Source organism: Eubalaena glacialis, chromosome X (assembly GCF_028564815.1).
Source record: "Eubalaena glacialis isolate mEubGla1 chromosome X, mEubGla1.1.hap2.+ XY, whole genome shotgun sequence".
Classification (NCBI taxonomy): domain Eukaryota; kingdom Metazoa; phylum Chordata; class Mammalia; order Artiodactyla; family Balaenidae; genus Eubalaena; species Eubalaena glacialis.
Window position 1 is genome coordinate 15,613,947 of NC_083736.1, and position 23,722 is coordinate 15,637,668.

A 23,722-nucleotide genomic window follows, 5' to 3' on the forward strand; every position below is an offset into this window, starting at 1 on the left:
ACATTTGGTTTTCTAAAAAAGAAAATGTACATTCTTGCCCCTGGTGTACATTTTATTGGCATTTATAACAAATGGCTAATACTTTTAGCACAGATTCTCATAGCTTATTAACATTACACCAAACTTATACAAAGTAATAACACTAAACATATAGCACCATTTCCCCTTGAAAGTTCTAACTTTAAAAATAAAGCCCAAAATGATAAGTCTGAATTAATGCATCTTCCAAAATTTAGCAGAATAAATGGCTCAGAACTAAGCAAATTAACTAGCAACATTGCATAGGACAGAGAACTTCCCTGTATGGAAACCAATCTATGGATTGTTTCTTATCCCCTGAAGACTAAGCTGAGAGGTACTAGTGATAGCAAATGATGCACATGTTTTTTTCAGAATAAAAACATCCAACTATATAAATAGTTCACCATTACCTCTGTGGCAGTGCAAAGTGCCATATTAAATTCAAAAAGAACAGATTTACTTGTTTGAATACCTACAGGTATAGAATAATATATAAATATGGTATAGTATCCATATGAAGAATAAACACAGACAATAAAATATATATATTTTAAAAATTTGGGCACAGGTGTCCTCATATAGAGATATGAGAGATGAATGCCTAGTTAAATGTCTAAGCTTAGAGAAAATATGTAAAGTTTTGAAATAATAGGTATTTCACTGAAAAATTTTAATCAGACTCCATCCAAACCACCCTTGTAGTATAATATCTCCTGCATAAAACAACCATTCTATCTTACAATTGTTCGAAATTTATCAAAAACTGGTAAGAACACTTTATGAAAGTTTATAAGCTTGTTTTTTTTCTTTAAATATGAACAAACACAACATACAGAGAAATAATAACGAAAGGAAAATAATTTATATGGCTATTCCCTTTCCGGAAATTGGTAGAACACGAACAGAACATTGCAGTAACAGACATAAAATATTTGAAAAAGAGATGATATCTACAGTTGCATCTTTAAATTCTTTTCTAAGGAAAACTTCTCATGGATTTTATTAGAGAGCCTGTCAGTCCCTGATACTTTCCCCTTTGGGATGTAGCTGTTTTGGTTTTACATATAAACATTAATCAAAATCAACGGTGTTTCTCTGTTTCCTGCATTAAGTATATTTGTAAACTGTACAATTAAATAATAAACTGTAAAGTGTAAAATAATAATAAGACATAAAGGACTGCCAAGTTGAATATGCTAATACTAACATGTTAATGTGTTTTAAAGAAGTAGACTGGACTTGTAATGTAGTTCTGCAATTCTGGATATAACGTAGTTTTAGAGGAACCGTCTACAAAACAAAAACTGCTACGAGAATAAAAATACTTTTAAATTAAAAAGTTATCAAGACAATTGAAAATTATGTCTAATCTAAACTTATACACTTTTTTTCAATTATATTTTCCTTCTTTAAGTTTTTCAATATAGTAACATAACTTTAAGGCTGGCCCCAACTTCAGCCCCATATACTTCATCATCACATCACTTTTGAGTAGTAGCAGAGCCTTCCCATCAATCTCCTACAGAGAGAAAGAAATTATAATTACTAATACTGATTTCATGTTTTGTCACGTTACGTACATATAAGAACATGTAAAATAGGGAGCAGCTGTACATTCTCAATATATATTCTCTGAATATGCATTTATTTCCTGAAAACTATTAAAAATATAACTTATATGTGAAGCATCATTTGAAAATTTCTAAATTCACTTCAAATTTTAAGAAAAAGGAAATTTAACCCAGTATCTTTGAAAAGTGGCCTTAGCATCAAACTCTGATTTTAAATACTATATGTTGAATAAAATACCACGTATTTATGACAAAGGGTAGAAAACTGTGAACTGTAGAAATGAATTTCAGACAGTCATTAACTTTCTTAGAAAGGCTGGGAATATGAGCATATCAGCATTAATGCAAACTGTAAATGTGCTATACAGTGTTGTCATTATGTTGAAAGCTATTCAGTTAGTGTGTGAAGCTAGTTAGATACGAAAACTTATTACTGATTTTCTTACAATGTCAAAAAGGATACATAGATATTTGGTCATGAATTTGATTTATTAGAAAAGACTATAAACATTATTTAACAGACACAAGGCATCCTCCTAAAATTCTTTATTTCCTTAATTAAGCAATTTATGTCGTGGAAGCATATTATTTGGTTTTCATGAGTTCCTATTTAAAATAAAGCTGCACTTAATCTTTTACAGTTACTGGATTCATTGGGCATCATAACAAGGAAGACACCCTGTCACAGCTGTGGTCACCCCTCCTACTCACGGTCCTGGGGCCGAGCAGGGAGCAGGTGGGGAGGAGGATCCTTGTAACTGTTGTTACAAAGGAGAAGACACCTGAGAGTGGCCATGCCGAATCATCTTCTCTTGAGAACTTGAAGACTTGTAGTATTTTAGGTACTCGGGTACCCATTTAAAGCACAGATTCAGCCTCCACCCTTTAAGGCTCTAACTTTGGGCAAAGTAAACTTTCTCGCATATGGAAAAATCAGTTGATAGGGTTCCCCCACCATCCACACTAATCAGTATCCAACTGAAGGGCCTGCACAGAGGTCATTCAAAGTCATTACGGCAGGAAAACCGGATCAAAAGATACATTACATGTTGCATGAAGAGGTCGGCGAGGGGGCCTGATATCTGAGGATCTTTATGTTTCATAAACTGTATCACTTCATCCACAGACCAGGTTGAAGGGTCCTTAGAGAAGCCTTGTTTCAGGACACTGGGGTCAGGTACAGCTATATAACTTGGAGCTTCAATGGGGGGAAAAAAGACAAATCATACTTGACCTGATCATTATCCTGAAAGAAGAGATGTTAGGTAGGGAGTAATTGTCTCATTCCTGGAACCTTCTGTGAAGTACCCCGGCATGGACCCAGGACTCCAAGATAAAATCCAGGGAAAGCGTAGTAAAGATGACCTGAGGATGGCTACTCAAGAATGTCCCACCTGACCTCCCCCAAACAACAAAAGCAGCTTCGGAAGACACCTTGCAGTTCCAAAGATCATAAAAGAGACTGAGCAATCCGAGGCCACTTTGGCCACAGGAAAATACAGCAAAAGATCTGTTACTTGGGTTAAATTAGGTTAATCTAAGCCAACTTATTGCCTTCTTACTTTAAATATTTCAAAGAATTTCTCTCAATCTTTCTCCTCTTGATATCTCCAGATTAGGTTTATTTTACTAGCTAACTGCAGTGGAAATCCCCAGAATTTACAGTTTGATAATTGCTTAAATTTATTCACTTTAATGTATTCAATATGGATGGTTTTTAGCATCACTCTATTCTTTAAATTCCTGTCTCTCAAGCCTGATATGCTTATCTGAATTTTGAAGAAAACAAGATTATTTTGTGCTTAGCTAGGTCAGAAGTAACTTTAACATTATACTGAATGCCTCTTTCAAGTTTCACTGCATAGTAATAGATATTTTGGTTGAAGGTTTATATGTTTAAAAAAGAAGTAACTAAGACATGAAACAATTTAAGTGCTCATACCTCAAAAAGTTATAGCTGTGCCGTTCACTACGTTGTATTGAAATTTCTTTGTGTCCAGACAGGTATTCATTTACTCAACCAGAGTGCTTGACTCTCTAAAGTTAGTGTATGATAAGAGAAGTGGGTTTTGTAATTTGCTAGGAGGATTTGTTTCTCTAAACAAGGATCGTCAATACAAATTTAATATTTTTGTATGTGTGAATTAGCCAAAAGTGCACCTTTTCTTTCCTATCCTCTGGGCTCTGGCCATTTTATGGGTATTTTGAGTATTCACCCAGGGAAAGGGCAAAGAAAAACAGAAGATAAAAGAACTCACAATGGTAAATTTTACTTATTTTCTTTTTAAATAGCGTAACTTTGATATGAAATAAAAACTCTTTAGTAAAATCTATCCTACTTTCTACTTGTCAGAGATAAAAATGTTGGTCTACCAAGAAATGCTGCTGGGCTGTATCAACCCAAGTAAAAACGATGATGGTATAGACCATGCCATGCCTAAGGCATTCTAACAATCCAGACAGAAAAGTCTTCTCCTTTAACTCAAAACAGACTCAATTTAATACTTAAAAAATTACTGGCAAGGCTAACCATACCTCTAAATTAACTTATATTTGTGTGGGATTTTTGGTTTCTGTCATCAGAATCTGGTATAGTTATGTTTTGAATAACATATAACTACTTTTACGGATTACTACAAATAAACTATATGTAAAGATATGATTTCTGGTATAAAACTATAATTTTATATTAAAAATAAAACAGGGGCTTCCCTGGTGGCGCAGTAGTTAAGAATCCGCCTGCCAATGCAGGGGACATAGGTTTGAGCCCTGGTCCAGGAAGATCCCACATACCCCAGAGCAACTAAGCCCTTGCACCACAACTACTGAGCCTGCGCTCTAGAGCCCGCGAGCCACAACTACTGAGCCTACATGCCTAGAGCCCATGCTCCGCAACAAGAGAAGCCACCGCAATGAGAAGCCCGCGCACCGCAAGAAAGAGTAGCCCCCGCTCGCCGCAACCAGAGAAAGCCCGCGTGCAGCAACGAAGACCCAACACAGCCAAAAATAAAATAAATAAAATAAATAAATTTATTTTAAAAATTTAAAAAATAAAAAATTTAAAAAATAAAAATAAAACAACTGTGAGCTCACCTATTTCTAATCTATCATGGAAAATAATTTAATTGGGCCCACATCTTCCAAACAATCAGAGAAGGCTATGAACATTATATTAGTGTTATTCAAATAATTACATGAAATAAAAAATTATGTGAAAAATAATCAAAGTCCAGTCATGCTCTTCTCCTTACATGGCTCTGTCTTATATACACTAGGAGATCAGAAGGCCTGTCTTCATAAACTCATATATTGTGAAAATATCTAAAAATTCAGGGTACATTACCCCTTTATAAAATGAACATCTATCTTCAGTCTCTCTACAAAAATCACTCCAAAACCAGAGACAATCTACACGGAGTAGGAGATGGGGGTGACGATATTAAATGTATCACAGCATGTGTACAGTGCAGTTGCCCATAGATAATATCCATTATGAAAGGCAGGGGAGTTAGTTGATTCCTACTTCCTTTACTCCTCAACCTTGCCTAGATGCCTATCTGGTGACAAAAGACAAAACACTTATTCCCCCCACCACAGCACCCTTAACCCTTAAAAGGGTACAGGATAGTAGCTATCTTTGCACATGGAAGGCTGCTCTGGCTCCTTCCAAATGAAGAGTAGGATACTGTCCTGTTTATACATATCATGTTCTCCTGGGGGGTCTGAGGGAATGACTGCGAGTGTGGAAAATGGGGAAATGGCTGCAGCAACAGGATGCCAGAGCCTAGATCTGGGAACCACACACAGGCTGGGGCCAGGAAAGGTCTCAATAGGGACAAGGAAGAGAGTACGTCAGAAAGAAGAGGGAGTGCATCCTTCCAGGCCTCAGAGTCATGCGAGGGTTGTGAGTCCAGGCAGTACCCAAGGAAATGATAAATTACAATGGATGGAAAAGCACTAAACTGAGAAGTCTCCATCAGAAACATGGTTGGTGATCCAGATTCCCAGAAATAGTTCTGTAATGCCATGAGGATTAGAGCATGTGTAGCAGCTTGGCCCTGAAAATGATGTGAAGGGGAGGACTCGACCTCCTCACTTTTGGCACTTTCTCCAATGCGATAAACTCTCAGGGGATGTTGTGGGGCATGGAAACCTTAAGGGGAAAGACAAACACACTGGCTGAGAATCACTGTTTTTCAATATACCTTCACTTTTCCTCTGCATCTGGAATGTAACTTCATGGTGACTGCTCTTGGGAGGTGATTTGGTCCCCACCAGTGTTGAACTCGAGGTGCATGGCACACTTTGAGAAACACTCCTGGAGACTGGAGTATGAGTGCTTACAGGACTTTTGCTGGCAGGATTCAAAGAACTTGCTGGATTTAGTGGTAAGTTCTTGGACTCTTCAGAAAGCATTTCCCCTTTGGCCATGCCATTTCCCTCAGAAGATAATACTTCTTCTACAAGAAAAAAAGACAAAGGCAATAAGAAAAAAGACAAAGGCAATTATCTTCAACAGACTTACAGCTCGAATACTATTAAAAGGTCAAAAATCCCCTAACTGCCAACAACAGTTCACTTAAGCCATACTATACTGAACCACAAACCTCTAACACAAAGCACATGGTCATCCCTTTCTTGGTGTTTATAGTAATGGACACTGTCCTGAAATCCAAATTGATTCTAATGACATCACCTATTTTTCTCATGGCAACTAACCCTTGCCAGTCTTGCCACCAAGACTATGAACACCTCACTAAAGCATTTATTTTTAGGAATGCAGTTCTTCACAACTCTTTGTTACAATATGATCACACAGTTGGTTTCTAACATTTGCTTACTCCTTGGGCACTTATTAAAACTTTCACTGGAGAAATGTACTAGGTTTTTCTATTCCTCTTTCTATCAGCTTTTAGCAATACAAAGCCGAATGGAAAATACGCCTATAACTGTTTTTCTTTAATCTAAGGAGAAATGACAACTGTGCACTTCTGAAGGGAATGAAGTGCTCAACAAAGCTGCCAAAGTAGTAGCCTAACTGCCAAACTGATTTGGGGAAATATACTCCCCTACTTCCAGCATCAACACTCAAGAGCATATAAGTGATAGAAGAGTGACTTTTCTCCCCAATCTTGCAACATGTAAATACTATTTACCTTCAGAGGCATGCACTTTTGTTTTGGGGAGCTTAGGAGAGAGAGGAGCAACATAAGGCAGAGGTTGCTGAGAAGGTCGTTTGGTGCTTTTCTTTTCTGTTGTATCTTCTTTTACTGTTTTCAAAAAAAGAAATGTCTGTTATAACTAATTAATATACTCAAGCGTTTTCATATCATCAGCATAAAACACTTTTGTTTCTAAATCATTTGCCTACTATAACTTCATCAATAATTTATCAATTATTTATGAACAAGATGTGTTCATTTCATCCTATTAAATATTTCAGTGATATTATATTCAAGGGTTAAAGGCATTATGTCTAGGCTTCATTTATTCTAGGGTCATCACATCTTTCTAACTCTCTCAGGCCAACAGTGAGGCAACCAATTGTAATGTGTCTAAAAAGACCTGGAAAAATTGCTCCCATGAGCAAGAAAAGTTAAGAATTCAGAGAAGTTAAAGAGAAGATAGGGTACAATGAACACTCCATTTTACAGGCAACAATCCTGGCCTAGGGGTACCCTTACAACAATTCTACTGCTTACTTATCATTCAACCAAATGCATTTCTTCCTAAAGGACCACACTTTAAGGCATAATCCTGAAAGTAAAGACATTTCAATTTATTAATTACACTATTACACTACATTAGACTACATTACACTACATTATCGATCAATATTTTGATTTAATCTCCAACTAAAAGGAAAAATAAAGTGCAATAGAAATCTATAAAGTAGGATAATAGACCTCCAGAGAGAAGAAAGACTGCAATGAGAAAGTACCAAAGTCAAACTTCATCTAGTTCAAAATGGCTGGGGGCCAGGCATGCCTCTCAAAATCGTCTGATGAGCAGTCTTTAGCCATCCAGTTACTGACTGATTACTAATGAGTCTAAGAGAGCTCTCACCATTTGATTTTATTTTTAATCATCAACTACAAAACCAACGGGCAAAACATACTTCAGTGAATGAGAGATATTTCTACAATTCGGACAGTTAAATTCTAAGAAGAGAAATAATTGACTTTTTTCATACCCATTTAATGATACAGAAAATTGGAGTACTAAAATATACAGTTTCTAAAGTTTTCTATAGATATTTACCTCAGAATCATAGCAAGATCAGAAAAAGTCTTTACTTATCTTTTACTTGTAATATTATAATACTTTCTTTATGAAAAGTTTATGAAGCTGGTATATGGTCTACTATCTGGGGTTGATACAAACATAAAATTGATTCTTGACTTCTGCTTCTGGGTATCGTAGTGAGCTCAGGCATGAAATTGTTCCTGCAGAGATAACTAGAAAAAGCCAGATAATTTACAAAGTACTTCATAGAGAAGTCATCATAGAGAAGCACTTCCAGGATGACTGATTAAGGACTTCAGAAAATCCACTCCTTCATAAAATAATGACAGCACTGGCAAAATTAACTTTTTCAAAATTCTGGACGTTAACTAAAGGATTACAACAACCCAAAAAGCATTTATTCAAGAAAAATGGCTGAATCTCAGAAAGAACAACAAATTCTGTGGCATTTTAGCTTCCCTAATATAATCCCATTCACCCCAGTTTTGCAGCAGCCTTGCAAACCAACAGCTTCGCAACTACCATAGCTCTGAAAGCCAGCAGCCAGCCTAGCACTGGAGGGGGCACAAAGGATTTGGAACTCTCCAAAAGCTCCGCCCCCAGAGAACTGTCACTATTTGATCAATCTTGCAGTTCACTGAAAACCTCTGATCTCTGGGCTTGGTTTATTTGACCTAAATCAGAGCCTGCTCTGTGTAAACAGCCCTATCCAAAGCACTGGTCAAAAACCAAACCAAAACCAAACCAAAAAACCCACAACAATGGCAATTGTTTAACACTGCAGCTCCCAGAGGTAGTATTACCAGTTGGGGTTGACAAGAAGCTGACCAAGAAGCTTAAAAGGAAAAACTGGAGAATGAGATGTCCATTAGGGGACTCTGAAAAGCACTGAGATATTCCTGGGAATCTAGAAGGCCATATGTACGTACATGGTTGTATGAATGCTCAGGAAAGACTTTAGAAGGCCCTAATCTTTCATTTTTTGCTGACCTTGAAGCTCTGCACAAAGCAGATTTGTAAACTGTCTCCTGGAATGTTCAAGGTAAGTCCCAACACACACTAAGAACCCCTTGGCAAAGGCCGGGAGACATACTGGTTCCAGGCACTTAAGAAAATCCCTGTCCAATTATTAGCTGACCACTAAGCTAAGTGAACAGACTTCAGTAGCCACATATAACAAAATTAGACCTGGAAAAGTCATTAAATTAGTCCAGGAGAGTCACTAAAAATCCAAACAGCACCAGCAACAACAACAGAGCCTAGGAAGGGGGAGGGAACCTAATTTTCAGAGTTGCTGCATTATATTACTTTTAAATTTCAATTAAAAAATTAGGAGACATGCAAAGAAGAGGAAAGTATGACCCATACACAGGGGGAAAAAAGTCAACAGAAACTGCCTCTGAGGAAGCCCAGACACTGGACTTACTAAGCAAAGATATCAAGTCTGTTATTTTATATACGTTTAAAGAACTTAAAAAAAAATCATGTCTAAAGAACTAAAGGAAAGTATAAGAACAATGTCTCACACTATCAATAAAGTGATAAAAATTATAAAACGAACCAAATAGAAATTCAGGACTTGAAAAGTATAATAAATGAAATAAAAAAAAAACCCTAGAGGGGCTCAACAGCAGATGTGAATTAGCAGAAGAAAGAATCACCAAATTTTTTAAGAGGTCAATTGAGATTATATAGTCTGAGGAACAGAAAAAAAAAAGAGAGAGAGAGAGAGAAAAAAAATGAACAGACTTGAGAGACCTGTGGGACACCATCAAGCATGCCACAATAAACATAATGGGAGAGTCCTGGAAGGAGAGGACAGAGAGAGTAAGGAGCAAAAAGACTATCTGAAGAAATAATGTCTAAAAGCTTCCCAACTTTAATGCAAAACATTAATCTGCATAATCCAAAAAGCACAAGAATCTCCAGTTATAAATGCAAAGATATCCACACCTAGAGTCAAACCACCAAAAGCAAAAGACAAAGAGAATCTTGAAATCAGCAAGAGAAAAGCAAATCATCACATACAAAGGATCCTCAATAAGATTAGCAACTGACTTCTCATCAGAAACTACACAGGCTAGAAGGAAGTGGGATGACATATTCAAAGCACTGAAACAAAAAGATGGTCAACCAAGAATTCTATATCTAGCAAAACTAATCTTTAAAAACTGAAGGAGAAAATAGGAAATTCTCCATAAAGAAAAACTGAGAGAATTCCTCACTTGTAGAGAGCTACCCTATAAGAGATACTAGAGAGACTCCTTCAAGTTGAAATGAAAATAGAGAATAACTTAAATCCACATTTAAAAAAAAAATAAACAGTACCAGTAAATATATTTGTGTTTATAACTCTTTTCTTTTCCTTTCTCATTTAAAAGACAACTACATAAAGCAATAATTATAGGGCTTCCCTGGTGGCGCAGTGGTTAAGAATCTACCTGCCAATGCAGGGAACACAGGTTCAAGCCCTGGTTCGGGAAGATCCCACATGCCACGGAGCAGCTAAGCCCGTGCGCCACAACTACTGAGCCTGCGCTCTAGAGCCCGCAAGCCACAACTACTGGAGCCCGCAAGCCACAACTACTGAAGCCCACGCGCCTAGAGCCCGTGCTCCGCAACAAGAGAAGCCACTGCAATGAGAAGCCCATGCACCACAACTAAGAGTAGCCCCCGCTCGCCGCAACTAGAGAAAGCCCACATGCAGAAACGAAGACCTGATGCAGCCAAAAATAATAAATAAATAAAATAAATAAATTTATTTTTTTAAAAAAGCAGTAATTATAAAACTGTATTTGGGAGCTTATAATGTATAAAATATAATTTGTATGACAATAATAGCACAAAGAAGTGGGCAGAAAACAAAACTATGCTGGAGCAAAGTTTTGGCATAATATTAAAATTAAGTTGGTATTAATCCAAACTAGATTGTTTTAAATTAAGATGTTAATTGTAATCCCCAAGGCAACTAACTAAGAAAATAGGGCTTCCCTGGTGGCGCAGTGGTTGGGGGTCCGCCTGCCAATGCGGGGGACACGGGTTCGAGCCCTGGTCTGGGAGGATCCCACGTGCCGCGGAGCGACTGGGCCCGTGAGCCACAACTACTGAGCCTGCGCGTCTGGAGCCTGTGCTCCCCAACAGGAGAGGCCGCGATAGTGAGAGGCCCGCGCACTGCGATGAAGAGCGGCCCCCGCTCGCTGCAACTAGAGAAAGCCCTCGCACAGAAACGAAGACCCAACACAGCCAAAACTAATAAATAAATTAATTAATTAATTTAAAAAAAAAAAAAAAATAGAAGCACAGTATAAAATTTTACATTTTCTCTTACCTGATTTATTTTGATCATGCTCTGCAGGACTATGACCATTACCTCTGTAAGAGCTAAAAGGCTGGCTACTCAAAAGGTTATCACACTGCAGGCTGTGGCACAAGGTCTCAAGAAAGCGAAGAGCAAATGATGCACTGTTCACTGGAGGGAGCTGGATGGAATGAGTTTCCCCATCAAAGGAGGCTATTATAGGGAAGAAAAGATGTCAGAGTTACGTCACAGAAAGATGAGAACCACATCAACAAAAATAAAAGCCATCAATTTAGGAAATGTATTATAAATCTAATGTGTGGTTTTTGTAATTTATAAAGGAATAATCTTAAATTATAAAAGTTCCTCTCATTCAAACACAATAGTCTGAACTAATAAAAGCATTCTCATTTTAAAATATTCATAAAGTAAACAACAACAACAGAAACCCACTGATGTACAATAGTTCCTGCTCTTCCAAACATTCCATGGGTACAAATGCAGTATCTGATCATACAATCATGAAAGCCATGTGTATCTTACCTCTTACTCACTTCTTGAATCACATTTTTATTTAGAGATTCTTACAGATTAGTCTGTTTTCTAAAAAAAATTAAAATATATTAAGCTCACTTTATCTATAGTGAGCTTAATATAGCAGGTAAAAGGAAAAATCTGTACCTCTTACCTCAGTATACAGCATTACTCTGACATTATTTGTCTATATTTAAAGTTAAACTTTCCAAACCAGGGTTAAAAGTCTATAAACATATAATTATTATATATATTCTATTACATTAATATAATATTCAAATATTATAGTTAACAGAATATAAATTTATAAAATAATCTATGTATTATAAAATCCTTGCCTTCTTGAAACCTAAAAACAAATTAGGGAATAAAACCTCATAAAGGATTAGATGAGCATACCGGTTATCACTTCTCCTCCACGATGATCTGGCTTAAGGAATCCAAAAACAGTCTTACTTTGAATGGCACAATCCACGCAGGCCTGCACCGTCCGCCGGAGCACCACATTGACAGGGCCTGGGCCAAAGTGGTCGGGCAGCTGCTGGATTTTCTTCTGATCCAGGTGAGGGCCACAGTTTCCATGTTTGTTTACATAGACACAGACTTGATGAAAAATGTGTATTATATAGATATAACAAACAATGAGATTGGTTAGAAGGAACATAAACACTACATAATCAATCACTATATATCCCATTAGCCACGCTTCACTCAAAGAGAACCTAAACATAGTTACTATCGGTGATCATTTCTGCTACCTAAAAATATGTATGTAAATATATTTTCACATTTTGTAAATATATTAAATCTAGAAATAAATAATCCAAATGCTTATTCCATTTTCTAGAATTCTGCCCAAACTGATTATAATAAAAACAATACAAGTTTTAGTAGCATCACAAAACAATTCTTCACACATTCTCAGATTATATAAAATGGCTTAAAGACAAGAATATTTTCACTTTTTAACAGTAATCACACTATAAGAACTTTCTTTCAAAACTGGTCATATTAGCACACTCCTTTTGGACTGAATTTATTTTAAATCAACAATATTGTACTCTCATTATATAGTATTTTCTAAAGTAACCAAATAATTTCAGATATGTGTCACAGTAAGTTCTAATGACCTAGAGAAATTTTTTTCATTAATTTTTAAGAAAATAAAAATGTTCTTTATATACATGCTGAGGTTCACGAAAGAAAATTTTAAAAATAAATGCTTTCCTTCGTATAATAAAAGCATTTAGAATTTAGAAGCAAATAATCTATAATCACAATCTGTCAAGTTTCTCTAATTTTTCTTCACTGAGAATCAACAAATACAAATTAACACACAACGTAATACGATTATTAACAAACAGAAAATATATTGTCCCCCTATATCAAGAGGCACATTATTTTTATCCACTACTCAATTTATTGCAAAATTTTCATGTATACAGTCTATATTTAGTACAATAAAAACCCATTAATCTCACTTTCACTATGTTGAAATATATAATTAAGCTTTGTGGCAATAGCCAGAGGAAGGATGGACTCTGTCACAGAAATGAAACACCTATTAAAAACTTAACCTGAGGTGCTGATGGCATGGACAAAGTTCTACTGAACACAAGTGAGCTAAACAAGGATTTCAATGTTTTTACTCGTTTAGCTAGGCTCCCCTCCTAATGGACTAAAAATCAGAAATAATAAAGAGACAAAATGAGGTATGTTACGGGCTTCCCCGGTGGTGCAGTGGTTAAGAATCCACCTGCCAATGCAGGGGACACGGGTTCGAGCCCTGGTCTGGGAAGATCCCACATGCCGCGGAGCAACTAAGCCCGTGCACCACAACTACTGAGCCTGCACTCTAGAGCCCGTGCTCCACAACAAGAAACCACTGCAACGAGAAGCCTGTGCACCGCAACAAAGAGTAGCCCCCGCTCGCCAAAACTAGAGAAAACCCACGCGCAGCAACAAAGACCCAACACAGCCAAAAAAAAAAAGGGGGGGGGTATGTTACGATAATCATTTTTTAAGTGATTTCTATTTCAAAAAATTAAATTAAATTATAATTTCTTTTTAATAAGAAAAGAAAAATTGAGGGGAAAAGTCCAAGGAACAGAAGAATGTAAGAGAGATAATTAAGGGTCTAGGAGAGGGAGCAAAAAAACTTGCTTTAAAAAACAGGAAAGGAATAAGGAAATTTGCAGGAAATGACAAATAAAAGGGACTGATTAGTTTGGGTGTCTGTCATTTCACACTCTTCACATAGCAAAGAACAATTTAAAGTCATCATGCCCCCTGACAGGCAAGGATCTGTGAAAATTTTATAAGGCATTAAAATAAGGTTTGAGGTACCTTAAAAATACATAAAAAACAAAAAAGACAAATTGTGAAATGAGATAATGGGAAAACAAGAATAGATTTGACAATAATGTAAATTTTATAAATCTTACCAAGAGGGATAAAATATCTTAAGGGTGTTGAATTTTCAAGTGACTTATGTATTTAAACAGACTGTTTTTCCTTGACATCAAAATGAACAATCAGAATTTCAAAATATTTTAATATGAAAAATGCTAAAAGAAATGTTTACTATCATCTTTTTTCCCTCTTATTTTATTTCCAAGACTTCAAAGACACTGAAAATAATACAACAAAAGATAACTAATTTTATACTCTTTTAAAAATATTAATTTACCTGTAGACATCACTATTTTAGATGACCCAGCAACAGCATCCTTATCATATGAAACACCACGACGTTCTCTGGTCAGCATACTGAGAGGAGCTGAAGATGTGGAACATACAACAGGAATACATTTTTCCTGTTAAAAAAAAAAAATTCCTAGATAAGGAGGTCATAAAATTATTGGCATCACTGGTTCACAAATGATCAGTTGTCTGAAGTCTCTGGGTTGGAAATCTCTGTGTCACAAACTGCAGTACTTTTCAAACTGTGCTCCTAAGAGGGGCCCATAAGCTGGTCAGGTAGGAGAGGAAGAGACCAAGAGGCCGGGATTCCCAATGCCACCCCCTGTTCCAACTAGTCACACTTTAGCCAAAATAATTCACTCTGTAAAACTTGTTTTATTTTTTATTTTTTTTGAGGTTCCCAGTAAGTTTTTTACACTGCTAAAGTAGTTTGGAAATCTAATCCAGCAATCCATCAGATGAGGGTGGGGGACCTCAACAAGGCAGAGGACAAAGTTTGTCTTCAGAAAGCAGTCACTCATCTGGGTTTTTACCATATCCAGCCTGCATTTCTCCATATTACATACGATAATTTTGACAAAATTGTAAGTGGCTTGCTAAAGTCCATACAAAATTATGCCTATTGTATGTAAGAACCAAATGTCTTCTGGGTATTGTTAACATCACTAGTGTTTTGTTTATTTTATATCAACTCTTGGGGTTTTCTAGGAGCTATCTTCAAACACAACTCTTCAGTATCAGAGAAGGGGATCTTGTGCCTAGAAAAGGTAATAATAGAAGATATTTTAAAAGGCAGGGAAAAAGGAGAAAAAAACAAACACTCTGTTGTTGGATTTTTCTTTCTTTGTTTAAATTAGTGACTGTCATTTGGGTTCACAGTATCTTAGTAAATTATTTTGAAAATACTAAATTACAATTATTGTGTCAATATATTCCCGTTCTTTCAGTATTTTAAAAATCTAAAATCTAAATCCTTTGACTTAAGACATACCAAAATAGTGTGTTTGCACTAACAATGTAAATTGAATAGTTATTTGGAAAATATGCTTCCATACTTCCATACTTCTAGAATGCTTAAGGAAGGGAAGAAAATAATTGACAAAGGAGAGTACAGCAAGAACAATTCTTACTCTAGTTCAAAGAGTTGAATCTTCATCTTTTTATGATGAAATAATGAAGCTAAAAAAGATGAAGGTGAATTGAAATGCTTCCTTTGCAACAAAAAAGTTTATTATCAAAAAAATTACATTATCTTTCCCTTGCCCCTCCTCACCACCATACAACAATATTTTCAAAAAGATCTCTTTAAAATTGTCAAATCAGCATTGGAATTATTTGAAAGTAAAAGAATGAAGAGAAACTTTTTGGAGTTATCATATCTTGACCATATACCAGCTAATCACAAAGACTTTTTTCAGCAACTGGAAAATATGTACTAAATATATGCATCAATGACACCCTTGATACATTTTAATTTTTAAAATGCATTTAAAATAAATGATTTGCCTTTAAATTTCATTAACTTTCCTTAAGTTTATACAATTTATTTTTTTAAAATATTTATTTATTTATTTGGTTGCACCGGGTCTTAGTTGCTGCAGGAGGGCTCCTTTAGTTGCGGCTCGAGGGCTCCTTAGTTGTGGCATGCGAACTCTTAGTTGCGGCATGCATGTGGGATCTAGTTCCCTGACCAGGGATTGAACCCAGGCCCCCTGCATCGGGAGTGTGGAGACTTAACCACTGCGCCACCAGGGAAGTCCCCTTATATAATTTATTTTTAATTTAAAAAATTTCATCTGCTAAGAATTTACATTAGAATAATCTGCTTATTTGATTTTTTCAATATTTATGATTTTATATTTGAAAAATATTCAGTTTTATTGACTTTTCATTTTTATTTTATAAATTTTGAATGCCTTTTAAAATAAAATACCAATATTAATGTAAGTTTTTTAAATCAAAATGGTATTGTCATTTTGCTCCATACTGCAAACATTAGTTGTAACAAAACAGAAACGTTATATATATTGATATCAGGTGGCTGAACTCAGAAATGTTTAAGGTAATACTGCTGAAATTTAATTCAGTTCTAACAGATCTAGAGAGATTCTATGTCTTTATATTTAGAGTGTATTTCTTGTAGACAGGATGTATTTGGATCTTTTAAAAAATCCATTTTGATAATCTCTGTCTTCTAATTGAAAAGTTTAGTTTACTAATTTTTAAAGTAATTATTAATAAGTTTGGGTCTGGGTCTACCATTTATTATTTGTTTTCTGTTTGTTTCCTCTGTGTTTTGTTCCTCTGTCTTACTTTCCTCTTTTTTGTTGTTGTTGATTACTTGAATAGTCCTTAGAATTCCATTTTAATTTTCCTATTGGCTTTTTAGCTATATTTCTTTGCATTTGTATTTTTACAATATGCTCTGGGAGTTTCAATGTACAATCCACATAAAGTTAATATTGTACTACTTAACAGAAAATGTTGAAACCTTGCAATGCTACAAATCCATATCCCCCACTCCTAAGCCTTTATACTATAATATTTTTATGTATTCTATCTATGTATGCTATAAACCCCACAAGACTGTATTGTATTATAATTATTGCTTTAAATAGTCCTATTTTTATAAAGAAATTAAGAGGAAAAAAGCAAAAAGAAAGTCATTAGTATTTACCTAGAAATAACTTCCTTCAGCATTTCTTATAGTGTTTGTCTGCCAGGGATGAATTTTTTGTATGCTTTTACCTGAAAATGTCTTTAGTTCTTCATTCTTGAAGAGTATGTTTGCTGAATATAGAATTTCGTATAACACCCCTCCTCCTATGTGTATTCCCCCCAACCACAGTGTGTCTGCTTCCATTCATTCTCCAGTGTCTTCGGGTAGCTGCTTTATCTATTATTTCCAGGTTTTAGAGTTGTTTTCTTTGGGGGAGAGTCAGTTAGGTAGGATGTGACTTTAGCATCACTGAATTTATCACACTGATTTCCCCCTCACCCCCATTTTACTGAGGTATAACCTATGTACAGTAAAATTCACTTCGCATTGATTTTTAAAGTATACGGAGTTTTAAATAAACTGGCTCGAACATAAATACACCCATGCAGTATTTTCAATGTGGTTTTGAAGAGGTCGAACACTATTCAGTTTTAAATTTATCCAAGAAAATAAATAACAATCTTGATTGTTACACAGGCCTTAAAAAGCCTTATATACTTTTTTTTTTAATTTTAATTAGGTATAGTTGATTGACAATGTTGTGTTTAATTTCTGCTGTATAGCAAAGTGACTCAGTTATATATCCTTTTTCATATTCCTTTCCATTATGGTTTATCACAGGATATTGAATATAGTTCCCTGTGCTATACAGTAGGTCCTTGTTGTTTATCCATCCTATATATAGTTTACATCTGCTAGTCCCGAACTCCCAATCCTTCCCTTCCCCTCCCTGCTCCACCTTGTAAAAAGCCTTATATACTCTTGGTACATTCCTAAAAGGCATCATAACACTCTTAGTAAGTCCTAAACTGTATGTTTAATAATAAGGCACTATGGAGACCTGTAATACAAATTAGTAGGAGATACAACTAACCTTTCTTCCTGAGTTTGGGCCTTTTTTCTTTGGTGTGATATTTTTAACAGAACTCCCCTTCTTGGGGACTGAAGTAGGTGGAGGTGGTTTAATCCGACCTGATTTCCTGATCTGCTGTGTTGGTAATATTACAGCAGTTTTCTGTGGCGACTGCATTGAACGCTGGGTTGCTTTGGAAGGAGAAGACTGTGTCTTTGCTATATTCTTTGTAATAGGAACTGAGGGAAAAAACACACAACACAAAAATACAATTAAAATAAATGACATAATTAAGGTATTTTCTTCTTATGATTCAGAAGAAATTTAACTCAATCTTTAAAAATATTCCAAAGGTCATTCACTGAAAACCACTTAAAATAAAGGTACCATTTAAAATCACGTTTTAGGTATTTAAGATTTCAGGTTATCAGGAAATAGTCTGATTCTCCAGAAAAAATAAAGAGGCTTTTATAATAAGAACCAGTAACTTCCCACTTAATTAGCACAGTGAAAATTTCTATCAATTTACCCTTTGTCTGCTTCTCATATTTTTAGTCCTTGGCACAGAAAAGAGTTTTTCCTTCAGAAAATACTATCCAATTATGCCATATACAGGAATCATTTTGCCCACCAATATAGAAAAACATAACAAAGCAGCTACCAACGGCTCCTGCTTCATCTTTTAAACGCCAGGGGAATCCCCCTAACTAGATTTTTTTTTTTTAGTGGCTAAAATACATTATGTTCCTATATGTATGTTTAATAGTAAAGCTTCATAAGCCATAATATAGACTCTACATTAACATTGTCATGGAAGGACCACTATCATGCCCAAGTGATTTGTATCTATTAGTTATTTGTAGCCCAATCAAAACAGTTTTAATATTTCAAATGAAGATTACCTGCCAGGTTACTCTTATATATATTCATAGTTAAGTAAAAAGAGATATTTTTAGTATTAATCCCTTAATAATTTCATTAGTACAAAAAATGAACTTTACATAGTAAATAGTACTAACGTCAAAAAGTCTTTACAGGAGGAGCTGTATAAGTAAAACATTTATACATCTGTGCAAAAAAAATCAACTACTTTTATTTTGAGGGCTTCATTTTACAACTTGAAACTAATCTACCACTTTGCTTCTCCCATCCTCAAAGACTATGTGTAAATGTGACCTTCTATGGAGAATACCACATCTTCCCTGCAGCCTTTTTATCTACCTCTATCAATTACCTAGTCAAGAGGATGGAACAGCTGCCAGGGCAAATGGAGGACCACTTAACTGCCACCATCACTTTCCCCCTCCCCTTATTTATAGGAATTTACCTACTTACACCAGCCTCTGTTTAACTCTTTACCATCATCTACCTCATACTCCATGCCCACTTCCACTTTCTTCAAATAACTCTAGTAACCTAATTCACATGATTTCTTCTTACAGAGTCTCCCTGTTATCATCTTCAGGAATTTAAATATCATACTTCTAATGCTCCATCATCCTGACCTCATCAATAGACAATTTGTGGAGCTCTTCTATCTCCAAGATAACCAACTGTGCTTCCCTTCTCCACCTCCAACTTCCTTACCTGTCATCTTTGCTTTACACCAACTGATCATGCTTTTCATTCTCATTATGAGATCTAGCCACAAGCCCTCTCCATTTTCATCCAATCTGTTAGCTTTCTTCTGGCTTTACTTTACCCCCTTATCAACCTGCACCCAACTGTCCACCTCCACCAAAACCCTCATAACTAGTATCCCTTACGTTATCACCCCCTGATCTTTGATCATGTCCAACATGTCAGCTCCAACCACTGAGTCACACTATCATTTGCTTTCTCTGGTCCTAAGCAAGGGTCAGTTCTCTCCTTAAGGGGCCAGAGGGTAAATATTTTAGGCTTTGAAAGTCACATATGGTCTCTGTCACACAATCTTCTTTGTCTCTCTCTTTTTTTAAACCCTTTATGAATATAAAAACTATTCCTAGCTCACAGGCTACATGGGCTAAATGTGGCCCTCAGGTTGTAGTTTGCCAACTCCTGCTACAGAACATTGGGATACTGTAGATCACTGTAACATCCATGCTAACCTCAACTGGGGTGTCACTGCTTCAACTCACTGATTTCCAAGTATGTTTCAATGGCAGAACATTTTCCCCTTTTTAAGTTCCCCTCTCCCTCTCACTCTATTCCATTCAGCAAATGACCCTACCGTCTACTTTATGAGAAGATTAAAGGCTATCTTTTGGCAGTGATCATAACCATCCCATTCCTCCATCTTAAAATACTTTTATTTTCATTCATTCTCATCTCTTCCTCTTATATCAAATGAAGTTTTCTCTCTACTCTTCTAAGCCAAATCCCCTTTCACTTTTGTCCTAATAACTATCTTCTCTGGTTCCTCTGGAACATTACAGTTTCAATGATCTCCTCTCTTCATGGTATTTAATCACTTGATCCCCAACTCCTTGCTCTCTCTTACAACCCTCATATATCCCTTATTTTGAAGTTTCCTTCCCTAGTTCTTGGTACTTTCAAGCCCTTGCATGAATCTTCCTTCTACTCACTACCAAGATACAAAGAAGAATCGCCTATACTTCATACTTCAGTTTCCTTATTATTCTGGGCTTCCTTAGTCTCCTATAATAAGCTTTTCTTCCCCCAACCATTTAAAAAAAATTCTTTCCAAGGTAATGACCCCTTCCCAGTAATTAAATCCAAATAAATCCTCATTCTCTTGACCAATCTATTCATCACCACAGTTCTGGTCCCCACCTTTTAATATATGGCATGAAGAAAAGGAAATAGATTGCGCTCTGGACCTGAGTTTAAATTCCTGTACTAGGTTAGTTTAAGACAGAACCTAGGAGTATAGGAGGTCCTCAAAAAATATTTACTAAATGAATGAAAAATATTTTCAACCTGCAAGCCAATGTTATACCTCCAAAACAAGTATATTTTATATAAAGAATTGTGACAAAATATTACTTTGTGGAACATGGCAAATGTAATGAAATCAATATTTGATCTAAAAAATTTGACATTTGATATTAATAAATCTTGGGACACAAAATATTTGAGCCATAGCTTCAAATATTCCCCCAAAATATAATATTCTATTACAATAAAACTCCTTGATGCATGGTATATATATATGTATGACCAAAGTAAGAAAAATGCGTTATAAAAAATTAAAAATTTTTCACTTTAGAAAGCAAGCTTTTCAACAGCAAAGACTCAATTTGGTTCACTGCCATATCCCCAGCACCTAGAACAAAATACTTTTTAAACTACTTTAACTAAAGAGGAATGAGTAATCATTCAATACACTGAACAACAAAATTAAACTATATACATTATACATGTATTTTTATCTCTCCTCCAAAGAGCAATCATATAACATATACACACCATGCTAAAACTCTATTCAGTATTAATTAAACTATTGAAAAAGAAAATAGATTTGTTTAAAAGATAAGGTGAAAATTATATATAGCACTACAACCATGTGTTCATAGTGGTAACAAAGGGAGTAAAAACCTCTTTGAAAAAAGTATGTAAAATATACAGAAGGATGTGCTCATCATCTTTAATAAAAGTTTTATGTGAATACCTAACACAAAAGATACCTGGTTCCTCAGCTTATCTTCAGGTAGAACAGACAATGTTTGGGTAAGAAAAATGTCCAGGAGATATGAAGTTACTCAATTATGAAAATGCAAAAGAAATGAATAAATCTTGGGAAACAATCAGAAGGCAGGAAATAAAGTCAAGAGTAGGCCTGGAAGCCTGGAACAGGGGGAACTGAAGAAAGAAAGGAGGTAGATGCCAACATTTACTGGCTACCCATTACATGCTAAGTGCTTCAATATCTGTTATTGCATGTAATCCTCCCAAATGTCCTCTGAGGTAGGTATTATTCCCCACTTTATACCTGAGGAAACTTAGGCTCTGTGAGATTAGGTAACTTTGCCAAGATCACCCATTTGGCTAAGAGACTTTTATCTCCTAAGTGCATGCTTCTTCTAATATGCCACCTTGCTTTCTGTCCTCTAACAAAAAAGCCTATTAAATTCACTCCCCTGAGTCAAAGTGCATGTGTTTTAAAAAAGAAGAAGAAGAAGGCCCAAAAGACAACCCTGTGAACTCCTATGATAATTCACTAGTTGCTAGGTGCTCTCTGACAGAGGAAGTCTTGGGTTTTTTTAAAATCAGATGTGGAAGCATACTTACAAGGAGAAAACATTAACAAGTACAGGTAAAAACATGCTGGTAAAACTTTTCATGCCTGGGGATTTAACCTTATTTAATATTTATTGCCAAATAGTACTTATTAAATGTACGTTTCTGTTGACACATGAAGATGCTTTATTATTGAAAGATACTGCCTGCATTCTCTGAGCTATGAAAAGAGAGTAGCACATACAATTACCATAGAAAAGGAAATACACTTAGAAATGAACAGCAACCCCTATTTCCAGTTACTGTTATACATGTGCTGGTTTGGCTTACACATGGCTGACTTGAAGAGGAACTAAAATGGATTAGAGATATAAATTAATATGTATCTTGCTTTTGATCTAAAAAGACATGATAGAGGTATGGTTGCTTACTGTTCTCCAGATTTTTCCATCCCCATTTACTTAATACCTAGTGTGTTCTTTTTACCAATCTAGGCAATTTAGGAAATCCAAAAGAAATAAATATGGTCCCAGTCATACAGTTCATATTTTGTATGTATATTTGTGTGTGTGTATATATATATAATTCCTATCTCCTTAAGTAGACAGATTTATGATTTCCTTCTCCTCAAATAGATTGAATGCTATATATATAACCATATGAAAACAAGGGCAGAAACTACTGTAAAACCAGATGCCTTGAATTTGAGGCTAGAAATAGACAAAATCAAAATATGAATAGCCAAAAATAGAAAAGCAAAATACGGTTTGGAAAAAACAAAATTGAGTAAAAAAGAAAAAAAATCTGTCACTGTAAACATTTGACTTTGGAAACTTTTTCAGACTGAGGAATTCTTTGCAAGTCATCTTCCTTATTTTTAAAAATGCATGTACAATGAAACTGTCATTATTCTAAGGATCTTTCATACTGGTAACTATAAAACCAAAGAAGCAACACAAGCCTCAATTATGAAAAACATGGAGATATCAACAGAGATGGTTACACCTAAACTATCCAACCTGGAGGCCTGGTATTCACAGAAACTCAGTCAAGGTACCCAATGCCCCTACCTGGAACTTTGCTCCCTGTTCCATAGAGCCCATGCTGCCACAAACTGATGGGTCACGGGCAGCAATAAAAGCCAAGGGGAGGCAGAGTCAAGTGTAAACCCTCTGAACTTCGTTCCTACATTCCTGCTGCCATCCCACACCATAGCACTGGCCTCCTCGACTGGTATCTTCAGACACTACCCTACTTCTTCTCTCCTCTCCCCACACCTGTACCAGAGAAGCCACAATCCTATCCCAGAAACCTTGCTTTAGGAATCAAACGTTCATAACGGACAGAGTTTGCTTTACCTCTGAAACTAGCTTTTTGAATACCCAAGGACTATTATTGTCACATAAGAGTGACTTTACCTTTTCATAAGCATACTGACAGTCTTTTAAATGCACTTATTTCCTTATTTTTTGCAATAAAAAATCCTTTTAGAAAACCTCAAATAAGCTAAGAAAAACTCTTGAAGGAAACCACAAGGGGTAGTTACTAGTGGAAAAGGAAACAAGGAAGCATGCTCCTGACACTTATCACAGCAG

The 23,722-nt window shown here is 35.7% G+C and overlaps 1 protein-coding gene across 3 annotated transcripts in view; it reads right to left on the bottom strand.

The window, feature by feature from the left end:
* Window positions 1–916: 916 nt before the first annotated feature.
* SCML2 (Scm polycomb group protein like 2) overlaps window positions 917–23,722 on the bottom strand; it is a 75,787-nt gene continuing 52,981 nt past the window's right edge. For 2 of the 3 annotated variants that reach the window (XM_061178054.1, XM_061178053.1), the window contains exons 8-15: window positions 17,967–18,184; window positions 14,360–14,486; window positions 12,070–12,273; window positions 11,167–11,349; window positions 6,749–6,862; window positions 5,798–6,052; window positions 2,639–2,790; window positions 917–1,540 (exon numbers count right to left, since the gene is read on the bottom strand). In XM_061178054.1, the coding sequence (XP_061034037.1) occupies window positions 1,412–1,540; window positions 2,639–2,790; window positions 5,798–6,052; window positions 6,749–6,862; window positions 11,167–11,349; window positions 12,070–12,273; window positions 14,360–14,486; window positions 17,967–18,184 (1,382 nt within the window). In that variant the 3' untranslated portion in view covers window positions 917–1,411. The remainder of the gene's footprint in view (window positions 1,541–2,638; window positions 2,791–5,797; window positions 6,053–6,748; window positions 6,863–11,166; window positions 11,350–12,069; window positions 12,274–14,359; window positions 14,487–17,966; window positions 18,185–23,722) is intronic. The other variant, XM_061178055.1, reaches the window with a different exon arrangement.